General features: G+C 48.4%; 9 protein-coding genes across 9 annotated transcripts; 4 read left to right on the top strand and 5 right to left on the bottom strand.

The window, feature by feature from the left end:
* Window positions 1–98: 98 nt before the first annotated feature.
* Window positions 99–1,028, top strand: EI90DRAFT_3135788 (emp24/gp25L/p24 family/GOLD-domain-containing protein; the record flags this gene model as incomplete). The annotated part of the gene is made up of 6 exons (XM_039064744.1): window positions 99–236; window positions 289–300; window positions 383–699; window positions 755–805; window positions 859–912; window positions 968–1,028. The coding sequence occupies 6 exons, from the start codon at window positions 99–101 to the stop codon at window positions 1,026–1,028; spliced, it is 633 nt and encodes a 210-aa protein (XP_038908706.1).
* On the bottom strand, window positions 971–1,558 carry EI90DRAFT_3089521 (uncharacterized protein). Its single transcript, XM_039062300.1, has 3 exons — window positions 1,510–1,558; window positions 1,239–1,452; window positions 971–1,177 (listed from the first exon to the last, which is right to left on the bottom strand). The coding sequence occupies exons 1-3, from the start codon at window positions 1,513–1,515 to the stop codon at window positions 1,098–1,100; spliced, it is 300 nt and encodes a 99-aa protein (XP_038908705.1). The 5' UTR covers window positions 1,516–1,558; the 3' UTR covers window positions 971–1,097.
* A 52-nt stretch (window positions 1,559–1,610) lies between these two features.
* EI90DRAFT_416495 (ribosomal protein S10 domain-containing protein) lies at window positions 1,611–2,739 on the top strand. The gene is made up of 2 exons (XM_039067588.1): window positions 1,611–1,756; window positions 1,807–2,739. The coding sequence occupies exons 1-2, from the start codon at window positions 1,677–1,679 to the stop codon at window positions 2,651–2,653; spliced, it is 927 nt and encodes a 308-aa protein (XP_038908704.1). The 5' UTR covers window positions 1,611–1,676; the 3' UTR covers window positions 2,654–2,739.
* A 1,036-nt stretch (window positions 2,740–3,775) lies between these two features.
* On the bottom strand, window positions 3,776–4,943 carry EI90DRAFT_3089518 (Mago nashi protein). The gene is made up of 7 exons (XM_039062299.1): window positions 4,904–4,943; window positions 4,839–4,844; window positions 4,589–4,704; window positions 4,437–4,500; window positions 4,291–4,378; window positions 4,142–4,231; window positions 3,776–4,068 (listed from the first exon to the last, which is right to left on the bottom strand). Exons 1-7 carry the CDS (start codon window positions 4,933–4,935, stop codon window positions 4,018–4,020), a joined length of 447 nt encoding a protein of 148 aa, XP_038908703.1. The 5' UTR covers window positions 4,936–4,943; the 3' UTR covers window positions 3,776–4,017.
* A 69-nt stretch (window positions 4,944–5,012) lies between these two features.
* Window positions 5,013–6,415, top strand: EI90DRAFT_3294146 (MRG-domain-containing protein; the record flags this gene model as incomplete). The annotated part of the gene is made up of 6 exons (XM_039067418.1): window positions 5,013–5,179; window positions 5,234–5,453; window positions 5,518–5,613; window positions 5,670–5,752; window positions 5,805–6,143; window positions 6,200–6,415. The coding sequence occupies 6 exons, from the start codon at window positions 5,013–5,015 to the stop codon at window positions 6,282–6,284; spliced, it is 990 nt and encodes a 329-aa protein (XP_038908702.1). The 3' UTR covers window positions 6,285–6,415.
* Window positions 6,242–7,186, bottom strand: EI90DRAFT_3089514 (uncharacterized protein). The gene is made up of 4 exons (XM_039062298.1): window positions 6,980–7,186; window positions 6,754–6,900; window positions 6,661–6,702; window positions 6,242–6,610 (listed from the first exon to the last, which is right to left on the bottom strand). Exons 1-4 carry the CDS (start codon window positions 7,172–7,174, stop codon window positions 6,389–6,391), a joined length of 606 nt encoding a protein of 201 aa, XP_038908701.1. The 5' UTR covers window positions 7,175–7,186; the 3' UTR covers window positions 6,242–6,388.
* Window positions 7,187–8,424: 1,238 nt separating this feature from the next.
* Window positions 8,425–11,041, bottom strand: EI90DRAFT_3089509 (uncharacterized protein). Its single transcript, XM_039062297.1, has 4 exons — window positions 9,797–11,041; window positions 9,279–9,638; window positions 9,149–9,222; window positions 8,425–9,045 (listed from the first exon to the last, which is right to left on the bottom strand). Exons 1-4 carry the CDS (start codon window positions 10,699–10,701, stop codon window positions 8,630–8,632), a joined length of 1,755 nt encoding a protein of 584 aa, XP_038908700.1. The 5' UTR covers window positions 10,702–11,041; the 3' UTR covers window positions 8,425–8,629.
* Window positions 11,042–12,368: 1,327 nt separating this feature from the next.
* On the top strand, window positions 12,369–13,038 carry EI90DRAFT_3177439 (uncharacterized protein; the record flags this gene model as incomplete). The annotated part of the gene is made up of 2 exons (XM_039066351.1): window positions 12,369–12,902; window positions 12,937–13,038. The coding sequence occupies 2 exons, from the start codon at window positions 12,369–12,371 to the stop codon at window positions 13,036–13,038; spliced, it is 636 nt and encodes a 211-aa protein (XP_038908699.1).
* A 7,240-nt stretch (window positions 13,039–20,278) lies between these two features.
* EI90DRAFT_3135779 (uncharacterized protein) lies at window positions 20,279–22,399 on the bottom strand (the record flags this gene model as incomplete). Its single annotated transcript, XM_039064743.1, has 4 exons — window positions 20,279–20,586; window positions 20,653–21,112; window positions 21,230–21,793; window positions 21,851–22,399. The coding sequence occupies 4 exons, from the start codon at window positions 22,397–22,399 to the stop codon at window positions 20,279–20,281; spliced, it is 1,881 nt and encodes a 626-aa protein (XP_038908698.1).
* Window positions 22,400–26,825: the final 4,426 nt, after the last annotated feature.

Genomic DNA, 26,825 nt, shown 5'->3' with positions numbered 1-26,825 from the left:
ACAACGACTTGGTCCAGCAGGCAGAACACTAGTGGCCTTCGTTGGACAGGCAGAGGCCTATCCACCCTGCTGTCATTGCTATGGAACGGCCGGCCTTCATGACCCTTCATCTTCTCTTGGTGTTATTTCTAATTTTTCCATCCCTTGTGCGACCTTCTGCATTAACGACAACCGTAGCTCCAAACGAGAGGCTCTGCTTTTATGCTGACGTTGACAAGGCCGGCGAAAAGATAGCTGTGAGTTGGCGAGTTTTGATAGTCAGCTGGAAACATGCTAATGGGCTTTCAGTTCTACTTTGCGGTGTGTACCGTTCTGACCCCCACAAACCATTTGTAATTCTGACAACGTCTTGATACTATTTTATTTGGCACTTTTTTTATAGGTGCAAGCAGGCGGGACGTTCGACATTGACTGGGAAATCATCGACCCGAATGGCTGGTCTTTATTGTCTGGAGAGCGAGAGCATCAAGGGGATTTCATCCTAACTGCGAACCATGTTGGCGAATACACTTTCTGTTTCGAGAACGATATGTCAACAATCACCCACAAATTGGTTGATTTTGACATTATGGTGGAAAGTGAACCCCGACGGGAATCGCCTGCTCGTCCAGGGCAAATCTCCGAAAAAACCAGCGCCTTGGATGAAAGCATCTGGCGACTAAGGGGTTCGTTGACGTCAATAGAGCGCCAGCAACGCTAGTGGGTCTTGCGGCATTGGTTTGAGTGGACGACTGAGCTCATATCCTCTTACCAGCTTCCACACCCGTGAAACTCGTGGTTTCTCCGTAGTAAAATCGACACAAAAGTGAGTATGATGACTATTCGGTCATGATGGTCAGTTCACCTGGAACTTTGTAGTCGAATCTTTTGGTATGCAGTACTAGACTGCTGTGCAATCATCACAATGGCGGTGTGCGTACGGTTATCGTTAGAAGATCCAGTTTATACTGAAGCTTACACCCATCAGTATTCAGATATATGTCCTGCAAACATTCTTTACCACTACGGGGAAAAAGTACAAAGTGTAGTTTGCATATACAATCATATACCACACTGTTATCCCCGCCGTGTCAGCACAATCTGGTATATGGTGACAGTCATGGTCGTTCAAGATTTTCTTCAACGAATTGTCGTATCTCTTCCATGATTTCTTTTTTGACCTCTATTGGCACGCTTGCTGCATATTGGAATAAAGTTTGGTTTGGAAGCATGGGCTTTGAGTAACGAGGAGCACATACAAATGCTTTGGGGAGTTACGGCAGACTCCAAGGCCCGTATCTTGAGATTAGGAGAGCGCTTGTATTCCTCTGGTATTAATTGATTAGATGAGAGAAGTGTATTGTCCAGTTTGGCCGGGATACCAATTGCTCTATCTCTTGTTTCATCAGTCCAACCGCTTTCGTCCAGGAGGCGCTTCAACTTCCGGTTGATACGATCCCACTCCCCGCTCGTCTAAGTTACCTTAGTGAGACATATAGTCAAGGACTTCTAGAACTCCTCCGCGCATACCACCATACGGCGATGCAGAGGTCCCGCCAATTTGTCGACTTCTCCTTTGAGTCTTGGCGGAGGCATTGTTATTCACCAACGAAGCCCTCGGCGCCCCTTTTGGGAAGACGGAGATCACCGGCTCAATTGAGTGACTTTTCCCGGCGCTTGTCTGGGAGCTTGGAACGATGCTTAGTCGAGGAGCTTTGCTGGCTGCAATTGGCCCTATCGCCACACAGGTACCGGCATTCTGCTCTGCGGCAGTTCGGTGTGGCCTTTGTCTTCATTTATGATCCCATATCTCACTCATTTCAATAGATACGCATCATCTACCGTTTCTTCATCTCGCAGTCCTTACGCTCTCGATTCACGGGCTCCAACCGATCGACTAGCCACAGGTCGCCCAAAGCCGCGCGCTTTTGATCCTGCTGTACCACCACAAGCCCTTACACTTCCCCAGCAACATCCTAGAATCCATGGAATCCCAGTCGCTATTCTTCATATTCGTGCCTTTCATCATGAACTCCTTACCCTCTTCATACACTTTTCACTTCATGCGGCTTATGCTCTTGGGATGCCGGTCTCACGAGCCGTCTCGCTACCCACTCAACGGTCCCTCTATACTGTTCTTCGTGGGCCATTCGTCCATAAGAAGTCCCAAGAGAACTTCGAAAGAGTTGTTCACAAGCGAGCAATAAAAGTCTGGGATACGGATCCGGACGTACTATCCAAGTGGATCCGTTATCTTGAAATTAACATGATGCCAGGCATTGGTATTAGGGTTGTTAGGTGGGAGCGTGCAGAAGTTGGATTTGGTGCCAAGAAGCTACAGGGGATACGGGACGCGCAGTCGGAATTATTTAAATCGCGGGAAAAGTTTGATTTGGATACAAGCTCGGGTCGAGTCAAAGCGCTCGCAGACCAGATTATAAAGGCAGAAATGGCTTCCGCTGCCGCTGCTGAAGCCGAATCGGCATCATTTCAATCTGGACCTGCTTCATGGCTGGAGTTTCCGCCAAATGATAACTACCCTTCATCTTCAGAAGTAGAGTCACCCGCCACGCTATCAACCCAACAATCCTCGCCCCCAGACATACATTCTAATTCTGATTCACCGACCGCCACCCCTGAATCATCATTATCGCAAGAATCTGCAAGCTCATAAGCGCTACGTCAACTCTTCATTGCTCGTGACAGTGGTGGTGCACGACTTATTATCTAAACCTGTCTAGACGATGTCCTGAATGCAATACAAGTTCATCGGCCCTGATCAAAGTGGAAAACTTCCAAGACAGGCGCCTTGTCCCTGAGGCCAGGTAGAGGCTAAAGACCAGAACTACAACGAGTTGCAGTTTAATTCCGGCAGATGTGGGCAACTCAAGGCCCATAAATGTTTAGTGTTTACTCCGTGGCTAGGGCAGAAGTTCACATGCATTGACCAAATAGCGGAACAAGTGCTCCGATCGGCCATTGGCAATGGTGAGCAATTCGTGGCAGCCGTCTGCGTCGTGGCCATCAGATGGCGGTGGGTAGGAGGTGCATGATCATGGTTTGTCCACAGTGACGAGAAAGGATCTATATTATCATTGGCGAGGATGTGGGTCATCTTCGTGCCTGAATGTGATGGGACGCCCTGAAGACTTCGTGAGACGGGAAGGAAAGATGCTGACACTGTAGGATTAACTGAAGCTGCGAAACTTGGATCTGCCATCCTAGCCTCCAGCTGCTCGAAGCAAACCCCTTGGCGTGCAGTTCCTTATCTGGGCTTCTCGTAGAATGCGGAGACGGTGCTCGACTTCAAGCTGTTCTCTTTCTCTTCGGGTAGCCTCCCGTTTTTCACTCGTGCCGATTGAGTAATCACGAAACAAAGCTAGCATCCCGACAGTGTCTTTGGATGGTTGATACCGGGTCTACACCAGCTCGTGGCTAGACGGCAAACTTCCATTGGAGGTCGGGCCGCATGAAGTTGCTAGCAAGCCCTGGAGGAATTTTCTGAAGAAGCAAAGTCTGCAATGGAGGGAAGTTGGTAAGGGGTGATACAGAGGAGTCAGAAGACGCCTCGTCCAATTCGAAGATTCCTGAGGAACCCAGTTGTGTGGATCGTGATAGCAGGTCATCATTGTGACTTGAGCACAAACTACTTGAGTCGCAGCTAGTTGCAGACTGGGCAGAGTAGGCCGGATCATCGAACACAAGAGTCGAGTGTCCTTGACATATAACTCAGGAGTGCATCACACCAACTCTCAACCGTAACCGAGGGCTGACTAGAGGAGATTTGGGCACAGATCGCGGATCGTGGCAAAAACATTTCAGGGAACGAGGACCAGTAAACCAGGCAAGTCAAATGCGTGCTCCGACAATGAATCATATTCATAGAGATATGAAACGGTCGTTGCAAAAATTAGGCGTGCACATCTGAAGGGTCAGCAGCTCCCGTCAGAGCCAATAGCTACCGTAGTGCGTGAGGTGGAGCACATTAATTCGGTGAGTACAAGATTACATCCACTAGCTAACACGCCGATCAGGCCATTATATAGGCTTGATCTTGAAATGCATTGTGATCAAGGAGAAAATGAGGCACTGCGCGAAGGGGGGCGATAATGAGCATATCCTCTTGGATTCCAGTAGTTAATAACAGAGTGACGGGGCTAACCTTGAGGTCTTGAACTAGATAATAAAAGACGCGAAGGCCTTCTGGGTCTTCACTGTCCTGTACGTCAACAAGTGACCCAATTTTAGCGGTCTGTAATGGAATCCCATATTGAGATCGGTGCATGTTAGGAGATGTTAGTAATCGTGTACCTCAAAAGCAATGTGGTCATTCCCAATTCTTATTTCCATCTCTTGCTTCCCTACAATGTTCTTTTTGGGCCAATTTGTGTCATCTTCCCTGTTACCATGCCAGGTGTGGGTGGATCATATGGCAGAGCAGAATGGTGGACACGTACTTCGTGATTTCGCTTGAGTCTACGATCCGCTTCAACTCTTTTATCACTAGCGGCGAAATGTACACTGGAGAAAAGAGTGCGATGGAATATATCCAGACGATTGGAGTACCGTAAGCAAAGGAAAATCAACGTCAAGTGGGGACCATGCTTACTCTCTTTTCGGATAAGACTGTCGTTACGGTAGTTGGAGTTGTTGGCGTATCGTAATCGGCCATTGTCATACTCGAATTCGAGGAACTCGTGTCCGTGCTTGCCTGAATGCCCGGTGCTGAACATGCCCGAAATGAATCAAGCACGGCGATAATGAAAATCCATCGTCAAATTGATGAGTGTTATCGGCATGGACATTAACATCGGGTAAGTCAGACCATATAACATCGGGAGAGGCTGGTCACCACTGACTAATATCTACGCATATAGGAATACGATTAGCCTCGCTCTGTGCGCACCATATCTCTACGGTTTACCTTAGGTAAAAAGGCTCGTTGTCCAAGGACATGCTTGGCGCTTCGGTGATGGAAAACGGTTACTGATTTACGCAATCACGTGCTCCCCTCTGGCGCCCGACTTATCTGAATGGGCTCAACGCTGAATTATCAAGTTGGCGAGAAAGTCCTCTGCTATCATGGCCCTGTGATATACGAGGCCAAGGTCCTGAAGGCGGAGATTTGGGATGCCGCTAACATTAAAACTGGTACTGCGGGCCCACACTATTTTGTGCACTACAAGGGGTGGAAGCAAACGTGCGTATTTATTTTGGTTGGATTTATTCCGTTGTTCATACGCTTTGGGATTAGATGGGACGAGTGGGTTGTCCAGGACAGGCTGCTGAAATATAACGACGAGAGTTTGGCAATGCAGAAGACTATCAATTCACAAGCGCTGAATAAAAATGACGGGAAAACTCGGACATCCGCTGCCGCTGGTGGTTCTTCAAAGACCGGAAGTGGTGGAAGGAGGGACTCACGAGCGGTTGCGGACACAGCGAGGTCGAAGCGAAAAAGAGAAGAGGTGATTGTGCGAGATGTTTGGTTTACCAAGGGAACGAAAGGATTGACCCATTCCGTCTCCACAACTCTAGGACAGTTCCCAGAAATACGAACTTAAGCTGACGATACCTGAAACGATTAAAGTGATATTGGTAAATGATTGGGAGTTTGTGACCAAGAATAACCAGGTATCTTCCCATCCTGACGTGAAGGAACGCCACACGAACACCTCCTTTATCCGTAGCTCGTTACCCTGCCACGAAAACCTTGCGTACGGGATCTCCTGGAGGAGTTCAAGCAGTATGCTACGTCGCAGATGCATCCCAGGCAAGCTCCCATTCGTCTTAAAGGCAGTTCCTCGCGCCTCATTCATCTACAGTAGCAAAATTGATCTTCTGCCAACATTGTTGGCAGGACTCCAGACTTACTTCGACCGATCCCTCGGGAGCATGCTCTTATATCGCTACGAGCGACCCCAGTATGCACAAACGCGTAAGCAGTATATAACAGGTCAGCATGTCAACCCAGGGGAAGAAAAAGAAATGAGTCAAGTCTACGGTGCGGAGCATTTGTGTCGGCTCTTTGGTGAGTTGCGGTATCCACAAGCGATTTGTTCGGCTGATCTGTCTGCAGTCAAGTTACCTGACATGGTGGCACACACCTCGATGGATGAAGTATCTATCAATATCCTACGAGATTTCGTAAACGACTTCATGAAGTACGTGAATTCCATGGCGACAACAGAATAATATTCTGACGAGTTTGCCGTGGCAGATGGCTTGTAACGCAACATGACAGGGTGTTCTTGAAGACATATAATTATCCAGGGCCACATTACCACAATGTTGCCAGAACTTGATGAATTCCGGGATATTTGTAGAACTGCATTTCTGGCCTCACGATTTATCATACACTCTCATGTATTTGTGTCCTGTTTTAAAGATGCCATACTATCTTGATAAATTATGCTTCAATCACATATGAAACAGGTGCGTTTCTGAGCCAATCGATAGTGACGTCCTCCAGATGATCATCGAAATCACCAAATTGTCGATGAACTCCCTCGTGGATGTACTTGAAGGCAAGGGAAGGCGAGGATGTGTTTTGTAGCTTGAAAGGCGAAGAAGCGCTAGTCAACGGTGACTGAGGTTTCCATGACGAAGCTGACGAATTGAAGACGTGCGGCTGCAGAGCAAGTGTAAGGCTCATTTCAGGTGAATCATGATAACACACACAATCAGAGCTGGGTTGCTCCCATCCAACGACGTGCCATCGATCTACATACAAATGCATCAGGATTCCAGTGGTTCCAGCAAGTCAAGACATACAACGAGAGCAAACGCGTCGGGGAATGCTGTCTTTATGGAGGAGGCGACCTTTTCGCCAACAGGCACAAGGACCTTATCGTTCGGTCGATTCGTTGCTTGATAATAGCCTACAAGCTGAAGCTGACGTTCCTCCGCGCTTGATCGAGCCTACTGATATGCGTGTCGTGTTTTGAGCACTTAGTGTTGAGTTGACACAGGATGAATAATCAAAATCCATGCCACATACAAGGTCAAGACCTATTTCCATCATAGGGCTCAAACTTGTCCAGTGGTGCAGCAATGGAATAGTGTCGATGACGGAGACTTCATTGCCTGACTTTGATCCCAGTAAGACGCCATTCACAGTCGCGTGCGGGTACTTCGCAGCGTGTAGTATGAGCTTGATGTAAGCGGTGTTACTGATAGAGTACATTATTGTCATTTTCAGAACAAGATTGACAGGTCACGTTTTTGGCGATCACACGTGGGATCATGGAGAGCTCAACCGCGCTCCTGACGGACTGTATGATTTGTGCCTGGTAGTACATACGTTCCATGCCCTACAGTTCAGTTTTGCGCTCAAACGCTCAAGATAGGGAGGTCTGCTCGCTTATGAAGCTTGCCTGCAGCATGCTCGCCCGATGGCTAGATCGTTCTAGAAGATGGAGGTTCAATCCAGTGTGAACGGTTTCAACGTGGTGCCAGACTTGCACGTTTTGGCTGTCTGGGTTTAAAACGTCTCCAGATACTAGCCGTTACTCATTTGTTCGGATCGGAAACATTGTGATCCAGACAATACCCACTGTTTCCACGGAACTATCATACATTCGTTGTTCACCTCGTGGCCATTGTCTCGCTTCACAGATAACTGTATCCGCATCTGGCATACTCAAGATCCATATCATGGTGTCGTCAAACTGCCACCACCCAGCGGCGGTCACCCAGTCATCGTGTCCACGCCGACATATATAGCAATTCGGGCTCATCCAGTTATTTGGGAAGGGCACACTAGAGCATTACATGCGTGAAATTCTTGCCTTATGGAAGCGGCTGGTTCCAGTCTGTCCTGACAATTAATGTCCATGTTTGGGATACCTCACTCTGGACGAGCATCTACAACGCCGATCCGTGGGGGTTTCCCCTCTGTTGACTTAAATGACGGCAGGTTTATCCGCATTGAAGATACGAGTGGAGACGTCGAAATACGCGACGTACTCTCAAGAGAGGAATTTCGAGGCCCCGCCATGGATCTCAACTGATGTCACTGTTTAACCACCACCACGAATGCCAGTTTTCTTAAGCCAAGATAGTTGGAGTCTGTGTACCGTGAAAGGAGATAGGAACCACTCACCTTTGTTGGCAACCCGATTGGTTCCCAACCGATATTGCGCAGTATCGTGGACATGCTGGCTTCGAAGTGCCGGACACCTGTTCTAATCCCAATTGTGATACGGTAACTAGTAGAGCTGTCCTGATGTGCTTACATATTGCGAACCAGAAGCTGACTACGGTCTATGAAGTTATCTCCATATTTGCGAGCGGGTGAAACGATCCCCACTCCATCTCATTCGAGACTCAAGCACCTCATCGTTTTAACCTCCCTCCCTTTATCATTGCACCTTGGATACATTATGGGCCGAGCCTCACTATGGGGATTACTTATATAACCCTAATCACTTTGTGTCTCCCAGATTCCTCACTCCATGAATCCCCCTGAGTCACTTGGCATTCATTGTATTTTAAACTCCGTCAAGTGCCCCCGTTAAATGTACGACTGTAACACAGCGACATTACAATATCAGAGGAGCCTATTCATAACACACGAGCTATGCAGTTTTATATCTTTACCGAATAGATGTGTCAGTTATATTTAAACTGTCGCTGTCGACCTTTGATTTCACTGTGCTATTGGCCTTCGCCTCGTCGTCCTCCCGAGCCCTAGTCTCTGCAATCCACCAAGCCTCTTTCCAGGTGAAGTTGCCACCTCACGTTCAAGCGATTCAAGCATCCGTCCCTCTATTTGCACATTCGTTCCAGTTCCATCCGTTTGGGCGTCCCGTCTCCTAACTGATGCAGGAGTCCCAGCTGGAGGATCAGCACCGCCAGGCGCCTTGACGCCGCATCGATTAGCCAAGCTATCTGTGTCGGCGAGGACTGAAACGGGTGGGACAACCTGAACATTGTTAGGGAGCACGGAGCATGTCTTGAGCGAAGGAGGCGAGAGGGTCGAAGGGAAAGGCCCTGAAAACTGGTTCGAGGAGATGATGAAGGTTGTCAGATGTGAGAGAGCCGAGATGTTGCTGGGGAACGGGCCTGGTTTGAGCGTCAAAACGTTCAATTTGTTTTGTGATTGCCATCGAATTTCCAAATAGGTTGTTTAGGGCTAAAATGGCTGACGAGAGTAGAGCAAACTTGCCTGTCAGTTGATTATAACGGACATCAAGGCGATAGAGTTCTTGCAATCGGGAAAGATCAAACAGAGGTCCGGTGCTACGAAAAGACGACATGAGCTAGACCAATGTCAGAGTACCACATCTTTGACTTACAAGTAATTCCCTGCGACGTTGAAGATCTGCAGTCCCGTTGCAGAGCTCAAATCTGGCAAAGATCCCACCATTTGATTATCGTTAGCCGTCAATCTAACCAGTGACGCAGTGCTCTCGATGGTCAATCCGTCAAAATGATTATTATCCAGCAATAGATTCACGAGTTTGGGTGCAGAGAAATCGGCCGTTCCAGTGAGCTGATTATTTGAGAGGTGGAGTGTGCTGAGTACGGAATGAGAGGAAAGCGAACTAGGAATCGAACCGGTGAGGGAGGTATTGGAAAGATCGAGGTTTTTTAGCGAGCGGAGGGCATCGAACGTAGGCGGAAGTGAGCCACCAAGTGCATTCGAAGAGAGATTTCTGCAACGTGAGCGATGAGACAATATATGTCAGTATGCAACTAGCACCAGATTATGGATAAGGACTCTATGCCTAGAGTCCTCTGATAGAGCCCAGAGAGATAGGCGAGACGGAGATAGCATAGAAGGTGGGGCGAACGAGAGAGGATCGATACTCACAATCGCTCGAGCTCAGCAAGGGAAAACACAGACGACGAGAGTGGTCCAGAGAGCCCGTTCCTGCCAAGATCTAGCGATACCACCGCCGGCCCTTTACAAGTAACTCCATACCAAGCGCAGCAGTCATCTGCGCCGTTGGAACCAATGCCAGGGACCGGGGAAGACGTGTCGGCGATGGGAACAGAACTAGATGAAGCACCTGTGGCCCATCCGTAGTTCACAATCCAATTCGGGCCATTCATGTCGAAGTAGATTTTAGAAAGGACCGAACATGTGTGTTTGCGCATTTCCGGGGTTGACAGCTGGGAAGGTAATTCCGGCTTTGGACGAACTGGAGGGTCGGGCACAGCAGAACCAAAGCTGGGTAGAGCAGGCATGGAAGCTGGAACAGGCGGGTGTTGAGGCAGATGCATTTGCAATGATGTAGGGGTGGGAAGGGTTGCAGCAGAAACCTTGGAAGTTGGATGAATCGCCTCCGATGGCGGGTAAGGAGCTTGATCCGAAACCTCTGCACCAGAGCCAGATGCATCATCAATGTTTGCCTCATGTGCTCTATTCTTTCGTGGAAAATGGGAATGATCGTGTGGCCGATACTTTGGTAAAATTTGGTTCAGGGGCACCTTGTTTCCATGATTGACTCCTGCGCCGCCAGCGGCATTGTGAAGGTGTCGACGAAGGAACGCCTTGTGATAGCGTGTGCTAGGGGAACTGTTGTCATGGTAGGAACCCGAACGTGAAGAAGCTTGAAACTGGCTCTCGAAGACTGCAAGAGCGAGACTAGGAACGTAAGCCAGTGCCAGCTGGCAAACCAGGCAAGAACGCAAAAAGAGCATAGCAAACCCGTGAGCTGTGAAAGCCAGAAAAACCGTCCGACGAAGGGGGTCACTTCCTTTTAGCGGCCGCATGACTGAGACAGGCGTTGCTGAGAGATAGCGCGATGTTTAAGACTCATTCCACGCAAAGCATAGTGTGAAACCTGTATCCGCACAACGTACAACGCGTTGTCACTTGTCCCGAAATGAAACAGCAAGGAATAAAGATACATGAGACTAGACGGAACTGGAATCTGTAGCAGTGCATCCAAAACTGAATGAGTGACAATGGCGGGCCAAATGATGGGCATTTGGAACTCAGGTTGAGGCACATCGATCGAGAAGCGGTTTTACGACTCCTATAAACGACACCAGAGAATAGCACATTGGCAATATATAATGTTCGTGTGGGGGTGGGCAAGCTTCGCTTGCCCACGGGACTGCTTATGTAAGCTAGACTGGCCGCAGAGCAGCCTGTGGAAGTATAGTTTTATAACTCATCACAAATGTCTCATGCAACAAAAAGTTGAATCAAAAGTTACTTGGAATTGTAAAAGCTGATAATTGGACTGAGGAATTGTAAAAAAAATGAGTTCTCATGGCTCTACAACCGTTCTCGACAACCAGCGCGTTTTATAAAATCCAACAGTCCGAATTATAGAAAAAGACCCTCTACACATCCAGGAGAATTTCTACATGCTTAGCTGCTGTGTGACGAGCCTGAAATTGTTGGGTGATCATTTGTTTATTCGTGTGTACGTCGTCGCACTCAATAGCGCATTCTGGAGATGCCTGGGGCACACTCAGCTCAATTGATGCTCTTCTGACTTTGGAACAACTTCCTACCATGCTCCTTATACCCTTTTACATTTTCAGCGATTGGTATTAGTATTGCGGAAAATTTGTTGCATACAAAACAATCAAAATCAACTGCCCATTTAATTCATTGGCGATGTATAGCTGTAACAACACTGAGGGCTTCATAAGGGCAAATTTCAGTGAAGCCCATCATCCATTCCTCAGGAAGGAAGCTCGGCATTGAGAACACACAGAATCTTGAGAGGAAACTATGGACAAAGTTGAGGCAGCAAAAGCCGCTGCCAGCTGTGAAGCCCAGAAGGCACGAGATGAGAAGAAGAGAGTGGAGGAGGAGAAACTAGAGTGTACTATACTCCAGTTGGGTGCTACAGTGATTGCTGCAATGACGGGGGAAAAGCTAATTGAACAGATCAACAAGCTTGTTGGCTGGCCCCTAAGGACACCTTTATTCCTAATTGAACAGCAGTCAATAAGGTACGAGTTGGGCCCCGGAAGGCACTACTCCAAGATATTGTAAAACGCTATAATGCACGATCTGTAGAGTCGCCAGGATCTGCTATCTGAGGTACCATAACTGGTCTGTTTACATGCTCATTTTATAATGCGTGGATTTTTCTGATTGAGCGCTCAGTACATACTTTACATTGTATATTCACACTCTCTAGGTTTTTGTTGGGACTTGGAATACAGTTTCACGAGTTATCGATGGAACATTTGTGAGGCCATGTTTTGCCCAAATCTGATTACATAAGCGGTACACGGACACAACCTGAGTTGCCCAGTCCCAGTTCGTGCACTCTGGAAAATGCTGTCACATGCCTATACCGCACGTGACACCATCTCGAAAAGAGAGGGAAAACGTCTAGTGAGATCGAAAAACAACAATACCACCCCCCATTCCCCCCAAACCGCTTCCCCTTCCCACGCACGATCTCCTAACCATGGATGATCGAGAAAAGTTTGACACAGGAGGGAAAGCAAGGCTCCAAAAGCCAGCTAACCCTGCTAACTTGAGACAGTCTAGCACGAAGCGAGATATGTACAACACGAACTCGAGCACGCCGCTCCAGCCGCACCAATTGCCACGTCGTGGTACCAAAACTACAGCAAGAGGACAAACAGGCTCAGCCAACAGTAGCCCCTGGGACGAAGCGGCAGCGACTAGTACCCCAGAAATGCAACTACTCTGTGACAAATTCGCTGAACACCCTTATCCGATTGCGCCAGTCTCCGATCAACTGGATGTTACCAGCATCCCGATGTCATGGCCCAGCACCCCAGACATGGAACGACACGCTGTACCAATGGAAGACAGCACACACACCACAGATCCTCAACACTCCTCAGAAGCCGAACACCAAGAACGGTCCGACTCGGAGAACGAAGAGATGTGGATGGAAGACCCGACCCCCAAGGATGAGGAACACGACAGGAACTGGAAGCTTTTGGAAGAAGCGTCCACGAGTATGAACAAGGTTACGGAGAGACTATTACTTGTCGGCCTTGCAGGCCTGTGGGAACAACTCCTCCCGACATACTCCCATTGGTTCGCAGGACTGCCCAAAGCCACATACAAAAGCCATGGTGAGAAGATGGTGGGAAAAGACCTAGAAAGCTGTCTGGCGGAGGCAGAAGCTAATGTCTCCAACCTCGCTTCAACTAACGCTTACCTATCCAATCGCTTGAAATCCTTAGAATCCAAGGTGTCCACGGCCCAAACCCAACCTCTGCCAGAGAGGGACCCGGATACCGTAGTGAAACCAATGGTGGCCCCGACCGAGTCTTGGGCAAGCGTAGCAGCAAAGAATCCACCGAAACCGCAACCCAGACAGGCAACAGCAAAGAAACAGACAGTGAAACCGCCAGACCAAGCCCACGAAACAGCCACACAGGGAACGGAACACAAACAGATGGCAGACCCCCACTGCCTAATCATCCGCATCAACCCTCCCCTGAAACCAGACCAACGCCCAAATGGCATCAAGATCCGTAAGAAGATCAATGACATGCTAGAGAAAAAGAATCTCCCGCACTACCTCAGGGTGATGGCAGTGGGATACTCGGTAGCAGGGAACATTAAGGTTACGATGGCCCCAACCTGCAAGGTGTCCGACCTACAGGACTACGGGAACGACATTGCGGCCACCATCACAGACAACGAGGTTCTCTCAACCCTACCAGACATGGAACACTACCGCGTGAAAATCAATAAAATACCCACCCACTGCGGCAATGACCCACTCCCGATCAACATGATCCATGAAGAGCTAATGACGTATTGCCCACCTTATGGGGAACTGAAGCAGTGGTGCCCACCCAAATGGCTGGGCTCAGATGCCACCATTTACGCTAAGAATTTTGCATCCATTGTACTGGACTTGACTAACAAAAAAGACAGAGATACACTCTTCCAACTCAGGACAGTGTACTTATTTAACTACAGATGCACCATTACACCGTATGAAGATCGTGCTCAAGTCTTCGCATGCAGCAAATGCGGCATGTACTCCCACCGCACGGCCAACTGCGCACAGCCACGGTGCTTAAAGTGCGGGGCAAAGGACCACAACACTGATGACCACCAAGCAGATGTGCAACCTCGCTGCATAAATTGCAAAGAGGCACATGTAAGCACCTTCAAAGAATGTAAGATCAGGAGAAACAAAATGGGCCTCAAACCCATCCCGAAGAAGACTGCGCAGCCACCTAGCAACCCCCAGCCACAAACTGCACAGCCGAAGGCTGGCAACAAAAAGAGAAACAAAGGCAAAGGGAAGGAAGAGGCAACCAATCAATCAGAGGTAGCAAGCGTAGACATTGGCCTATCGGGCGACGATGTAAGCCGCATCCTAGAACAGAACCGGTCTCCGGAAGCCCAAAGGGCATCCACTGCTAAGCTTGTCCACACATGGTCAAAGACAAAAATTGTCAAACAGACCAATCAACCCAACCTGTCAACCGTGGAAAGCGGGGAAAAAATGGACATTGAAATGACAAGCCCTCACCTCACCTCCCCCCAATGAAGTGCACACCCAAAATAGCAGCCCAACTCTCAATATGCAGCTTGAATGTGAATCGGTCCAATGCGGCGACACAAGCGGCAATGCATATCATTTCCAAACGAAAGAACCCAAAGCCAGACATATTACTCATACAAGAACCATGGTGGGAGAAGATCAACAGCACATATGCATCAGCCACCCTAAAGGGGTGGCAAGCAATCCTCCCCAAACTACCTATCGCTGAAGGCGAACGACCAAGATGCATGGCCTACACCCGCCAGAATGCACAAATAGAGCTGACACTAAGGAACGACTTAGCATCAGATCTAGACTTCATGATCTTGGAAGTCAAAAGAGAAGGAGCGGTACACGCGCCGATCAGACTAATTAATATCTATAATCAGAAAACCCTCACCGACCCCCAAAGCAGGGAATACACAGCGGACAGACTGGTTAACACCAGGCTGGATGTGGATGTCCCAACGGTCATAACAGGCGACTGGAACATGTGACATCCAACCTGGGATGATCAGGTCGAAGCCCCGTGCAACCGCACAACAGAGACCCTAGAATGGCTCGAAGGGAAAACATTTTCCATCTGTAACGAACCCTTCATCCCAACCCGGGAGGACAACATGGGACACTCATCAGTTATTGACTTAACCTTTGCCAATGCAGCAGCACTCGGAGCAGGCGTCCTAATGGGACACCACGTAGATATGGAAATCGGCAGTCTGTCGGACCACCATGCCCTCTCCTTCCAGCTAGGCTCCCCCAGGGAAGAAGTAGACAACCTGTGTGAGGAAAAACTCAACTGGAAACATGCGTCGGAGGACAAATTTACAGAGGCCCTGAAAGTGACCATTGAAAACAACAAACCGGCCCACGACAATTTGGTGTACGAACTCCTCAATGAATGCCGCATTACAGCTACTTCAGAAGAACTCGACAAAGCAACAGAAACCTTGCACAGGTACCTAGAAAAGCAGCAAACGACTCAGTTCCAGTGAGACGGCCAAGTAAAGCAGCGAAACCATGGTGGACGGAAGACCTTTCAAAAGCATATCAGGAACTCCGTGAAGCCAAGGAAATGCTGAAAGACTGGACCAGAGATTTGCACCGACCCTCAACATTCCTGGCAGGCCGCGTAAAAGACCTCAAGAGGGAGGTCCTCATGTGCATCAGAAAGGCCAAACGGGAATACTTCCGCAACATCACGGAAAAGGCAAACCCACACAACCTCTGGGACATAAGGAAGTGGACCAAATGCCACAGGACTTATATATCGCCACCTATAAAGCGCAGTGACAACCTAGAGCCAGCCATTAGCCATATAGACAAGTGCCAAACCTTACGGGAGAACCCCCTCCCAGAACTCCCGAGACTCGCCAACTCTCCGCCAATTTCTCTAGACCCATGCAACGATGACATAGAATATGTCAGCGTGACGAAACGTGAAGTCCGAGATGCCATTTTCACAGCCGCTCAACTGAATGCCCCAGGGATCTCCGGACTTACGGGGCGTGCTTGGCAGTGGGCATGGAAGACCCTTGGGGACGAGATATTCCACCTCCTCAGGCTATGTGCAGACTCAGGCTACCACCCGAAATTATGGCGCACATCCATCGCAGTGGCCTTGCAGAAACCAAACAGGGACTACTCCCTCCCCAGATCATATCGATTGATTCAACTACTAGAAGTCTCGGGGAAAGCTCTTGAACGGATCCAAGCCCGTAGGCTAGCTTACTTGGCAGCAAGACACCGCCTATTCCCCAGCACGCAGTATGGTGGAATTCCTGGCAAGTCAGCCCAAGATGCCCTCCTTACCATCGTGCACGACATCGAGGCAGCATGGAACCACAAGAGGGTAGTCTCCATGCTCACCTTTGACATCACCGGCTTTTTCGACAATATCTCCCACTCTCACCTAATTAGCATGCTAAGAGCCTACCACATCCCGCTCCCCACAGTAAAATGGGTCCTCAGTTTCCTCAAGGACAGAGAAGCGGCAATCTGCCTAGATGGAAAACGAGATCAACTAAGGCCCATTTTCACTGGCGTCCCACAAGGCTCATGTGTCTCTCCTATTCTGGCAGCATACTTCACGTCCCCGCTGGCAAAAGCCGTGGAAGGAGTCCAAACCAGGATTGCACAGAACACAGAGCTAAGCACGAAATTTAACAATGGCCTAATTTCCCCCATGCCCCTCACTCTCTATGTAGACGATGGATCCATATCAGCATCAGCGCCATCCAGAGAAGAATCCACTGAAGTCATTAAGGCCGCTTTCCAGATAGTCCACGAGTGGCTCAGGGAAAGAGGCCTGAAGACCGATCCAGTTAAAAACGAACTCATGCACTTCACCCAAACCAGAACAGGCAGAAATGCCGGGCCTGGCCCATCCATCACCATCCCCTCACACATAAACGACGCCGATAAAACAGTCAACCCATCCAGCCTGATGAGATATCTAGGCATATGGTTCGACCCGCAACTCAAGTTCACGGAGCACATCAAGAGGATCACCTCCAAAGCGGCATCCGCGGCCCAAGCCCTTCGTATGCTGGGCAACTCAGAGAGAGGTCTCCACCAGACCCATGTCCGGCGCCTCTACCTGGGAGCGATACTGCCTATCGCACTTTACGGTCTACCAATATATTGGCGCAAAAAATCTAAAATGATCATTAAACATCTTTCTATACTACAGAACAAATGCTTGCGCATGATTACAGGAACATTTCGTACAACCAACACACAGGCAATGGAAATCGAAGCATCGATCCCACCTATCGACTTACTCCTCGAATACCGACTAAAGATGGAGGCAACACACCTGGCCCGACTCCCAGATGACCACCCAGTCACCAACCGCCTCTACCCGTGGCAGAGAAGATTAACAACACCATTCACCGTACCACCACTACTGGTATTCAACCCCCACAGAAGATATCGAATAGACCCAAGGGACACCTTTTCAACATGCATCACTCGCATTGCGGACCATATAATCCACGGCACAGAGAGGATCCGCCCACACAGCGAAGCCCCATGGCATATCTCGGAATTCGATATCGAAGACCATATCCAGATTTACCTACCAGAGAACGTCGCAGGCGAATCCGCCAAAGAGACATGGACAGACGACCACCTGGAATTCATGACGGAACACGAGGACAACCCAGATTTCCTCTTCGTGTACTCCGACGGATCCAAGTTCACAGAAGAAGGGCAGAGATACACGGGATTTGGAGTAGTGGGCTACTCAGCAGGAGAAACAGTATTCGAGAGGAATGGTTCTATGGGCGGCTATGTAGAAGCCTTCGACACAGAAATGATGGCGCTGAGGACAGCAGCGGAAGAGACACGTCGCTTCATCGAAAACGACCTGAACACCCACAAGCCGTCAAACATAGTATTTTACTCAGACAACACGAGCGCGATTGGCCGCATCTTCCAAGGGAAACCCAGAAAAGCCCAAGAGCACACCCGGACCTTTAGGAAGACAGTGTGCAGGCTCTTGGATGACAGAGACGACCTCAAGGTCGCGATAAGCTGGTGCCCCGGCCACAGTGGTATCAAGGGCAACGAACGTGCAGACGAGCTGGCCAAAGAGGGAGCTCACCTCAGCCCGGACAGACCCCGCTACCACTCATTATCCTTTGTAGAAAGCTTGCATAAACAGGAGATGGAAGAAGATTGGAAGGAACGCTGGGCAAGCACGCCCACCCCGATCCGATCAGGATTCCACACAGCAAACCAGATCCCCCCATTGATCAAACCCACCACCAGGTTCAAATCGCTGGACCGAAAAACCTTCAGCAGGCTGGTCCAGTTCCGCACCGGCCATGCACACCTGGGCAAATACTACCACCGGTTCGGTATTCACACAGAGAGTAGAGAGTGCACATGTGGAGCAGCTAACCAGACGAGAGAGCACATCCTTCAGGTATGCCCACAGTTTAAGAAACATAGACACGTACTGGGCCGGGGCCGTCAGAACAGGTTTTCGACCCTCATGGGGAAGCCCAAAGGCATTCTTAGACTAGCAGACTTCATCAAGAAGTCGCGGGCCATCGACAAAAAGAATGGACAGAGAATGACTCCGAATGGGGGAACAGGAAACAGGAGTACCCAACCAGTAACCCCCCATAGGGAGAGAGGAGTGACATAGACATCACTACACCCCCACGCATACCCAGATAAGACTTAAACCCAGACATCACAACCCAGAGGACCCCGTCACCCCGACCACACCAACCAGACAACCCTACCTTGTATTGACGAGCCCCTCATGTACATTCAGATGTAATTATTAGTTGGGCTAGCCGCACTGCCACGTACAAACGTGGCCATGGGGTAACAAAATAGAGTACAACAACAACAATGCGCCTATACCGTTTTCTAGTGGCCATGGCAGTCTCTAACCTCACCTATTTCTCCGAAGTTATTCCCACCAATTTACCGCCTCCCGAGCAAATCGTTGTGTTTTGCAAGGAGCTGGGTACAACAGGTGTGGAATCACCTTCACCGACCCGTCTTCTGGGGTCGTCTTGGCCTGGTTCAAGTATGGCCCGAACGTTACCCTGGATGAGGCATCCCCTCAGGCCTGGGTCGCGAAACACCTGAACGCCAAGCGAGAAAAGCTAGACCTCGAAGCTCCCGAATGAATGGATATCACATGATAGAAATCCATCTTGTACACAAAGCTTGGGCATGGCTCCACCCGGTTCTTGCTCTTGTTGAAATCACGAGTCACCGGAACCTTCCGGGGCATTCTGGATTGTTGTGGGAAATCGCTAGATAATTCCAGTTTAGTCTGTGCTTGCGTACGCGCGCTTGTGCAGTAGTTTATTTTACGTATATCATCGTTGTAATACATTTCGTGTATACGCACGAACGTGCATTGAGCAAAATCATCAGTAAATTCTCTCTGGTCTCGCGAGTATAACCGCTGAAGTAAGTGGATTGCCTTATACGGAATCCCTACATTTCAATACTTGTTGCCTTCCCTCATCTTCTCATTGGTTCACACTCGAGTTACTCCTGCTGTTTACGTGTTCTGCTGTCCAGAACTCCTCTGAGAACGTTGTGTAAACTCCAGGCTGTTCGTGAGAGCGCCAAGGCCGATCAGAGTATATAAATACACGGGGGAAATCCAACCGAACTGAGTCGATTATCATACTCCGCTGACGCATGCCCCGTATTTCTTATGACAATGAGATTGTCATAACTCCGCTGGCAGACTCCATTGTCCTAGGGACGGAAAAAATTCAGCCTTCGAACCAATAATCATCCGCCACACCACCTTTTATCAGTTCATTGGTGTATGGGTGTCATGCAGGAAGAGGAAAGAGACACAACGACCTTGTTCCATTAGCTCCTGTTGTTATAACACATTTCGATCGGGTTATTCATTAATATCGATTGCGCTGTTGAATTATCGTGTCGCTTCTGAGCTCACGATCGCTCGTAGCCACAAGTTGCAACTGTAAACATTGAGTTCAGGAACCCGCAGCCTAGCAAAGTCCCCAAAATTTTTAGGCAGTCTTGTATGCATCACTACACATTTACAGTCGATGCATCAAAACAGAACCAAGTCCGATCACAATCGCTCAATCGACGGCACCAGGAACATAATCGGGAATAAGACCCATATCTGAAATCTGTCTCAGTGACAGCCATCATGTTCATGCCCACATCTTCCTGCATGTCTGTCGTCTCGATAGAGTTGGAACAGCCACCTGGCTGCTTTGATAAATTGGACAGAGGTAAACAATCGCTGGTCCCTGGTGGGTCAGAGGAAATCGCGAAGAGAGTGAGGGACGCCCTTGGGTGGAGGGTATGTTTCATCATAGATTTTGCATGAGAGTGCGTATGTCTGCTAACTCATGACCCCTTCCAAGACCTTCCAATGGAGCAGCCATACAGGCATATAACCCTCGAAGATAATTTGCATAGATGTCAGGGTATTCAGAACGAAGCTGATGAGAGCATAATCTCGCCTCTTCCTCGATATCAAATGCTTCTGCATAGTGCCCCAGGCGTGAAAGTATCCTGGATAGATCCCGCAATGCCCAGGCTAAATCAGCGGCATATGAGGTCGGAAGAGTAATGTGGAGAGGACACCAAAGAGAAATGGATTCTTTGATGAAAGGAACTGCTTCGGTGGGGCAATTGAGGTAATCGAATGAGAGAGCAAGATTGTGGAGTGATCAAGCCAAACCAGAGTTGTATGATGTGGGATGAGCAGCAACGAGCTCGCGCCAGAGGTTGACACTTCTTTTGATCACCGGGAGTGCTTCGGAATAATGTCCCAAATTGTCCAATGCCATCTTAAGACTGTTGAGCGATTGAGCCAAATTTGGGGTGTATGATGTCGGATGAACAGCAACGAGCTCGTGCCAGAGCTTCACGCTTTCTTCGATCACGGGGAGCGCCTCGGAATAACGTCCCAGATGGTCCAATGATATCTTAAGACTGGTGAGTGATTGAGCCAAATCTGGGGTGTATGATGTGGGATGAATGGTGACGAGCTCATGCCAGAGCTTCACACTTTCCTCGATCACTAGGAGTGCCTTGGAATGGTGTCCCAGATTTTCCAATGATATGGAAAGACTGTGGAGGGATCGAGCCAAATCTGGGGTGTATGACGTCGGATGAATAGCAACGAGTTCATACCAGAGCTTGACACTTTCTTCAATCACCGGGAGCACATCGGAATAACGTCCCAAATTTCCAAATGATACATGAAGATTGCGGAGCGATCAAGCCAAATCCGGGGTGTATGATGTGGGATGAACAGCGACGAGTTCACGCCAGAGCCTGACACTTTCTTCGGTCACTGGGAGCACTTCGGAATGATGTCCCAGATGATGCAATGATACACTTAAATTATGGAGCGATCGAGCCAAATTTGGGGTGTATGATGTCCGATCAACAGCAACGAGCGCACGCCGGAGCTTCACACTTTCTTCGATCACCAGGTGCACCTCAGAGTAACGTCCCAGATTTTCCAATGATACGTAAAGATTGTGGAGTGATTGAGCCAAATATGGGGTGTACAACGTCGGATCAACAGCAACAAGCTTGTGCCACAGCTTCATACTTTCTTCGATCACTGGGAGTGCCTCGGAATGATGTCCCAGATCATCCAATGATACGAAAAGACCGTTGAGCGATTGGGCCAAATCCGGGGTGTAGGACTCTGAGTCTGCTGACACGAGGCAACGGCAGAGGGTTATGGAATCCTTTGCCAACTCATGTGCCTCCTGAAATCTTGAAAAGAATGCCAGATTCCGTCTCACTTCGTCAAGTACTTGGATCAACTTGTGAATGTCTTTCTTTGAATTCCGATCAACACTCAACTGAAAGTGAACGGGACTGAATAAGAATCCCCTATAAGCCTCACTGGTATTTCATACCTTAGCCCACTCAGGAAATGAAGATACACTGATGTACCCGTCGGTTCTCACACAGACCTCCGCCCAGCATGTTACATGCTGATTAAGAAATGTGTGAACCAATCCACTGAGCACCTCTAGTGGTTCCTGAACTTTGTTGAGGTGGTACACAATATACCGACATGAGTAACGAAGTTGTTCTGACAGCACCTCACAAGGGATCTGTGGCAGGTCGTCCCTTTGGCGCAAATATTTGATCAGCCCCAAACCCTCCATGTGGCAAAGATCCTTATTTAAGATCTCGGTACAGCACGGGGCCATCGTGGCATTCGCCCTCGTCATATCCAGCAGGTAACGATGATCAAGTGATTCAGGACCGATTTGGCCTGTGAGAAACTCACAGAACAACTGATGAATGATACGGATTGGTGTGTCGGAATGGAGGACCCCCAATAAGAGGGGAGCAACTTCAACCAATGTGTCACGGATGGAAGAGTTTAAGAACGGTGACAAAATTGCATCCCACGCTGCAATAGACAGTGGTTGTTCGGCGATCAGAATCGCCCCCATAACGATGACACAGTGGGAATCGAACCCGTGGCTTCAAAATGAAAACCCCAAGTTAACTCTCCACCATCTGAACCACAACACCCAACACTCTTGTTACATGCGAAGTAATATATAAGTGGTTACACCCAACACCAGCTTGGGTGCCGACCTCATACCAAAGTAACCGGTTTACATGTCTAGATTTTTCCTTTCTGCATGGGAACCTCGCATGGGCCCCAGACTCCGGCAAATGCCTAAACCCGGACTTGGGTTTATCCCCATGTAGCATGTGACCTTTGTATTGAAAGCAGAGCGTGACTTCTACATTTGTAATACAAAATTTGAATCCGGACTTGAGTATGTCGATCAAGTCAGACAAGTCAGACATATAACTCATGAACCCGTGACAAGTATATTATTTTTCGGTGGCTCATTCCATACGCTTCTCAGTTCCACCAGCTGCAACTGCAACACAACCTCATTCCAACTCTCATCATTTCATTGTTGTTGTTGTAGTCTTGGGAATGGTTACCTCTACTCACAGAGGGAATTAGTGATGTGTAAAAGATCATCTTAACCATTGTATAATACACCATTTTTAACATGATTAAAACTGTGTTTTACAATGTGGTCCATTGCATTTTACCAGGATTCCTTTACCACGTTAATGTCATATCCATACAATCCCGACCTCCGCTCCAGGCTCCCGGAACTCCGCACTCCGACTTCCGGAGCCCTACTTCCCTTCCGTCACCTTCTCCTTGCCAACTCCCAAGAGGTTATCCCACCTCCGGCTCGGACACCACCTTCGGTCCGACTCCGGAACATTCCGGGTCTGACCCCAACCTCGACACCTTCCAGACGAGTACGCAAAACCTATGCTCCTGACTCCGGACCTCCGCTCTGGTATCCCGTTCACATCTCGTCCCCGGAACCTCCGGTCTTAGCTCCGACCTCGGACTTTGACCCCACCTCCGCTTATACCCATTGTATTGGTTAGCTCATTCCATTTAATTACCTTTGCCAATATTCCGGAGTTTAACCTCCGAGTTCGGACTTTCCGGACTTACTCCGGACCTTGCAACTATTGCATTGTCCATTTCAATTCCGCTATTCTCCCTCATTCCTATTTGGGCTGCTGCTTCCTTTCTATTCAGTCAGCTAGCCATTCCCAACTCCCATCCTCCTTCCTTCCTTCTTGGGCCTTGGCCCTTCATTCCTCCTTTGGGAAACACCATTGAGTCAAACACTTGACCCTCAGTGTTATTCCTCTTTCCATCTCCCTTTGTCTCCTTTTGTCCTACCCTTGTTCCTTTTGATTCCGGACCCCTCCTTATATACAATGTACCTAGTAACTTGTAACCTCAGTCCGAAATCGACTTGAATTCCCCCCAAGAGACTTTCCCTCTGCTAGATCCGAAATTAGGGACCCCTAGGACAACCAGCAATGGCACAGCGCTCCGCCTGAGTCGCTGAGGCCAAGGTCCTTCCATGATAAGTCTCCGATTCCATTCCGGAGTCATCCAAATCCCTGCATTCTAACAGTTAAAGGAGGTAGATGACCTGTTTTTTAATGATTCTCCACCACGATAACGATTGTAAACGGTCAATTTACAAGGGTGCATTTTGTAATTTACCAGTCAGATTTCATCATTTACAATGTTGTTAATTTGGTGAAAAATGTGGTTATTTATTGTCATTTACAACTGTTGGAGGAACCGTGTGCTATGGGAGGCCGGACGAGTTTTTGTACAGCCACATTCCCACATCCGAGCGAGGAACTCGCCCGGACAGCCACATTCCCATGGTAGCGTGACTACTTAGTCACAACACCTCTTTTATATTATTTCGGACTAACCCGTGCCAGTCCACGGATATATTCATTTGAATTCATTTCCTTTTCCCTCAGTTCTTCACACATATTAGCTGAGACTGAGGTTAGTTACATTCCCTCATTGTTTTATCATTGTAACTTATGTTGTGTGTATTACCTCTAGTATTTACTCATACAGTGGGCAACAAAACTGTTCACATGTTTTGCTGTTTTGAAAAGACACACTCATACAGGCTTGGGAAAAATTCTGAAATTCCTGAAAAATTCATAGAAGATGCTCTGACATTTCAAAATGTTGCTTACATCGGCACAGGGCCATACACCCATTTATGACAATGTAATTGTAAGATGAAGTCAGCCATTACATGCGAACAGTTTTGTTGCCTTGGCTTTCTTAATGCAGAAGCAGGGCTATACTTGACTCTGGTCACATGACTTTGTTTATTAAACACAGGTATCAACAAAGTCACATGATTGGTTTGTTCCACAGCATAAATACTGGCCTGTTTTTGATTCTCTCCACCATGCACCCTCTTGCCCCTGCTACTTGTGAACACATCATTACTCTGCTACTCTCTGGCACCTCTGGGCACTCCATTCATAAGATTGCTGATGCTAGCATTGGAGCTATCTCAAAAATCTGCTCTGCATATTGCCCTGATGCTGCCAAGTCCACTGGTGGTCGTCCAACAAAGCTTACACCTGCCAACATCACCTATGCAAAGCATCTCATTCACATGCAGAAAGCTAATAATGCAGTCCAAGTGACCCAATCTCTTCAGGATGTCACAAGCCTCTCTGTCTCTCCCCAAACTGTTCATTGTCATCTTCAGAAGGCTGGTCTAAGGCCTGTGGTGAAGAAGAAGCACCCATTTCTGAAACCAGCCCATTGGAAAGCAAGGTTGCTGTGGGCTGAGAGGCACCAGGAGTACACTGTGGATGACTGGAAGAGGGTGGTGTGGTCTGATGAGACCAAAATCAATTGCCTTGGGTCAGATGGCAGGAAGTGGGTGTGGAAAGAGGCAGGAGAGGGTCTTACTGATAGGCAGGTTGAGGGAACAGTGAAGTTTGGTGGTGGAAATGTGATGATGTGGGGTTGCATGCTGTGGGAGGGTGTTGGGTATGCCACTAGGATTGAAGGGAAGATGGATGCACAGCTTTATTGCTCCATTTAACAGGATAATGACCCAAAGCACTGCAGCAAACTTGCTCAAAAGTGGTTCCAAGGTCATAACTACACTGTTATGAAGTGGCCAGCACAGTCCCCAGACCTTAACCCCATAGAGCATCTCTGGTGGCATGTGAAAAGGAGGTTGGCTGACTATGAAACTCCTGCAAGTGGTGTGGGGGAGCTCTGGGATCATTGTCAGGTGGAATGGGAGAAGATACCAAAGGAGGTGTGTCAGAACTTAATAGAAAGTATGCCTAGAAGAGTACAAGCTGTAATCAAGGCAAAGGGGGTATACCAAGTATCAATATAGTAGAATTATTGCCAGCAACAAAACTGTTCACATGCAATGGGTGACTTCATCTGACAATTACATTGCCATAAATGGGTATATGACCTTGGGCTGATGGAAGCAACATTTTGTGATGTCAGAGCATCTTTTATGAATTTCTTAGAATTTTCAGAATTTTTCCTAAGCCTGTATGAGTGTGTCTTTTCAAAACAGCAAAACATGTGAACAGTTTTGTTGCCCACTGTAGGTAATATATTTAGTTCTTCACGCATATTAGCTGAGACTGAGTATTTACTCATAGTCCAGCTCCGAGATCACAAGTGTCGCTCATCAACAACAACTACATTTATGGCAATATACAGTGGAGACTCTAGGTTACATTGCGATGAATAGCAGTCATTGCAAGTGAGGAAATGAACCAAGTTGAGGTGAACAAAAGACACAAAGGTCAATTCGAGGAGTGATGAAGAAGAGCTGATCCGGAAAGCATAACGCAGGATTGAAGCCTTGGGCTTGCAAGAAAAGTATGGAGTTGAGTGCAAGCAAGAGATGTGTCAGGGTTCAGCACCCCACCTTAGGGTGCCCCGGACTCCCCACCTACTTTACCCCCTTTATTCTTTGACTGTTGCCTTTGTGTGTTGTGTACACGCGCGCACGGGATAGCGTGGGAACTTTCTGAGTGAGCAGCTTGCCCAGAATGTTCCCACGGGTCACAGCCACAGTTCTGGGCGAGCAACTCGCCCAGAACGTTCCCACGCTTACTGGGCACTGCCACCTGGATGTTCCCTCCGGGTCACACTACACAACTCTAGGAGCTGTATAGTTGTGGGCATGTGACCCATTCCTTTATATAGCAACCATGCAGGGAGATGAGACTTTTACCCTTCTTCTCATCTCATGCCCCGCATAGGCAAGTGTATATATTTCCCTTTCTTTTACTATACATCTCATGCCCCACATAGTGTGAGGACAGGCCAGATGGGGGTTGAGGTCAGGGAGCCTCCGAGTCTGAGGCCGGGCCCTGACAAGATGGGTAGCATAAAAGTCGAGCATTGATTCGATTTTGATGAGGTTGATTTGACAGAGCATAACCTAATGAAAGTGGAGGAAGTCTCTGGCTGTGAATAAGATGGTAGAAGATACCATAAGTGAA

Source organism: Cantharellus anzutake (genome assembly GCF_015039405.1).
Source record: "Cantharellus anzutake strain C23 chromosome Unknown EI90scaffold_144, whole genome shotgun sequence".
NCBI lineage: Eukaryota > Fungi > Basidiomycota > Agaricomycetes > Cantharellales > Hydnaceae > Cantharellus > Cantharellus anzutake.
This window is presented reverse-complemented; position numbering and strand designations above follow the sequence as displayed.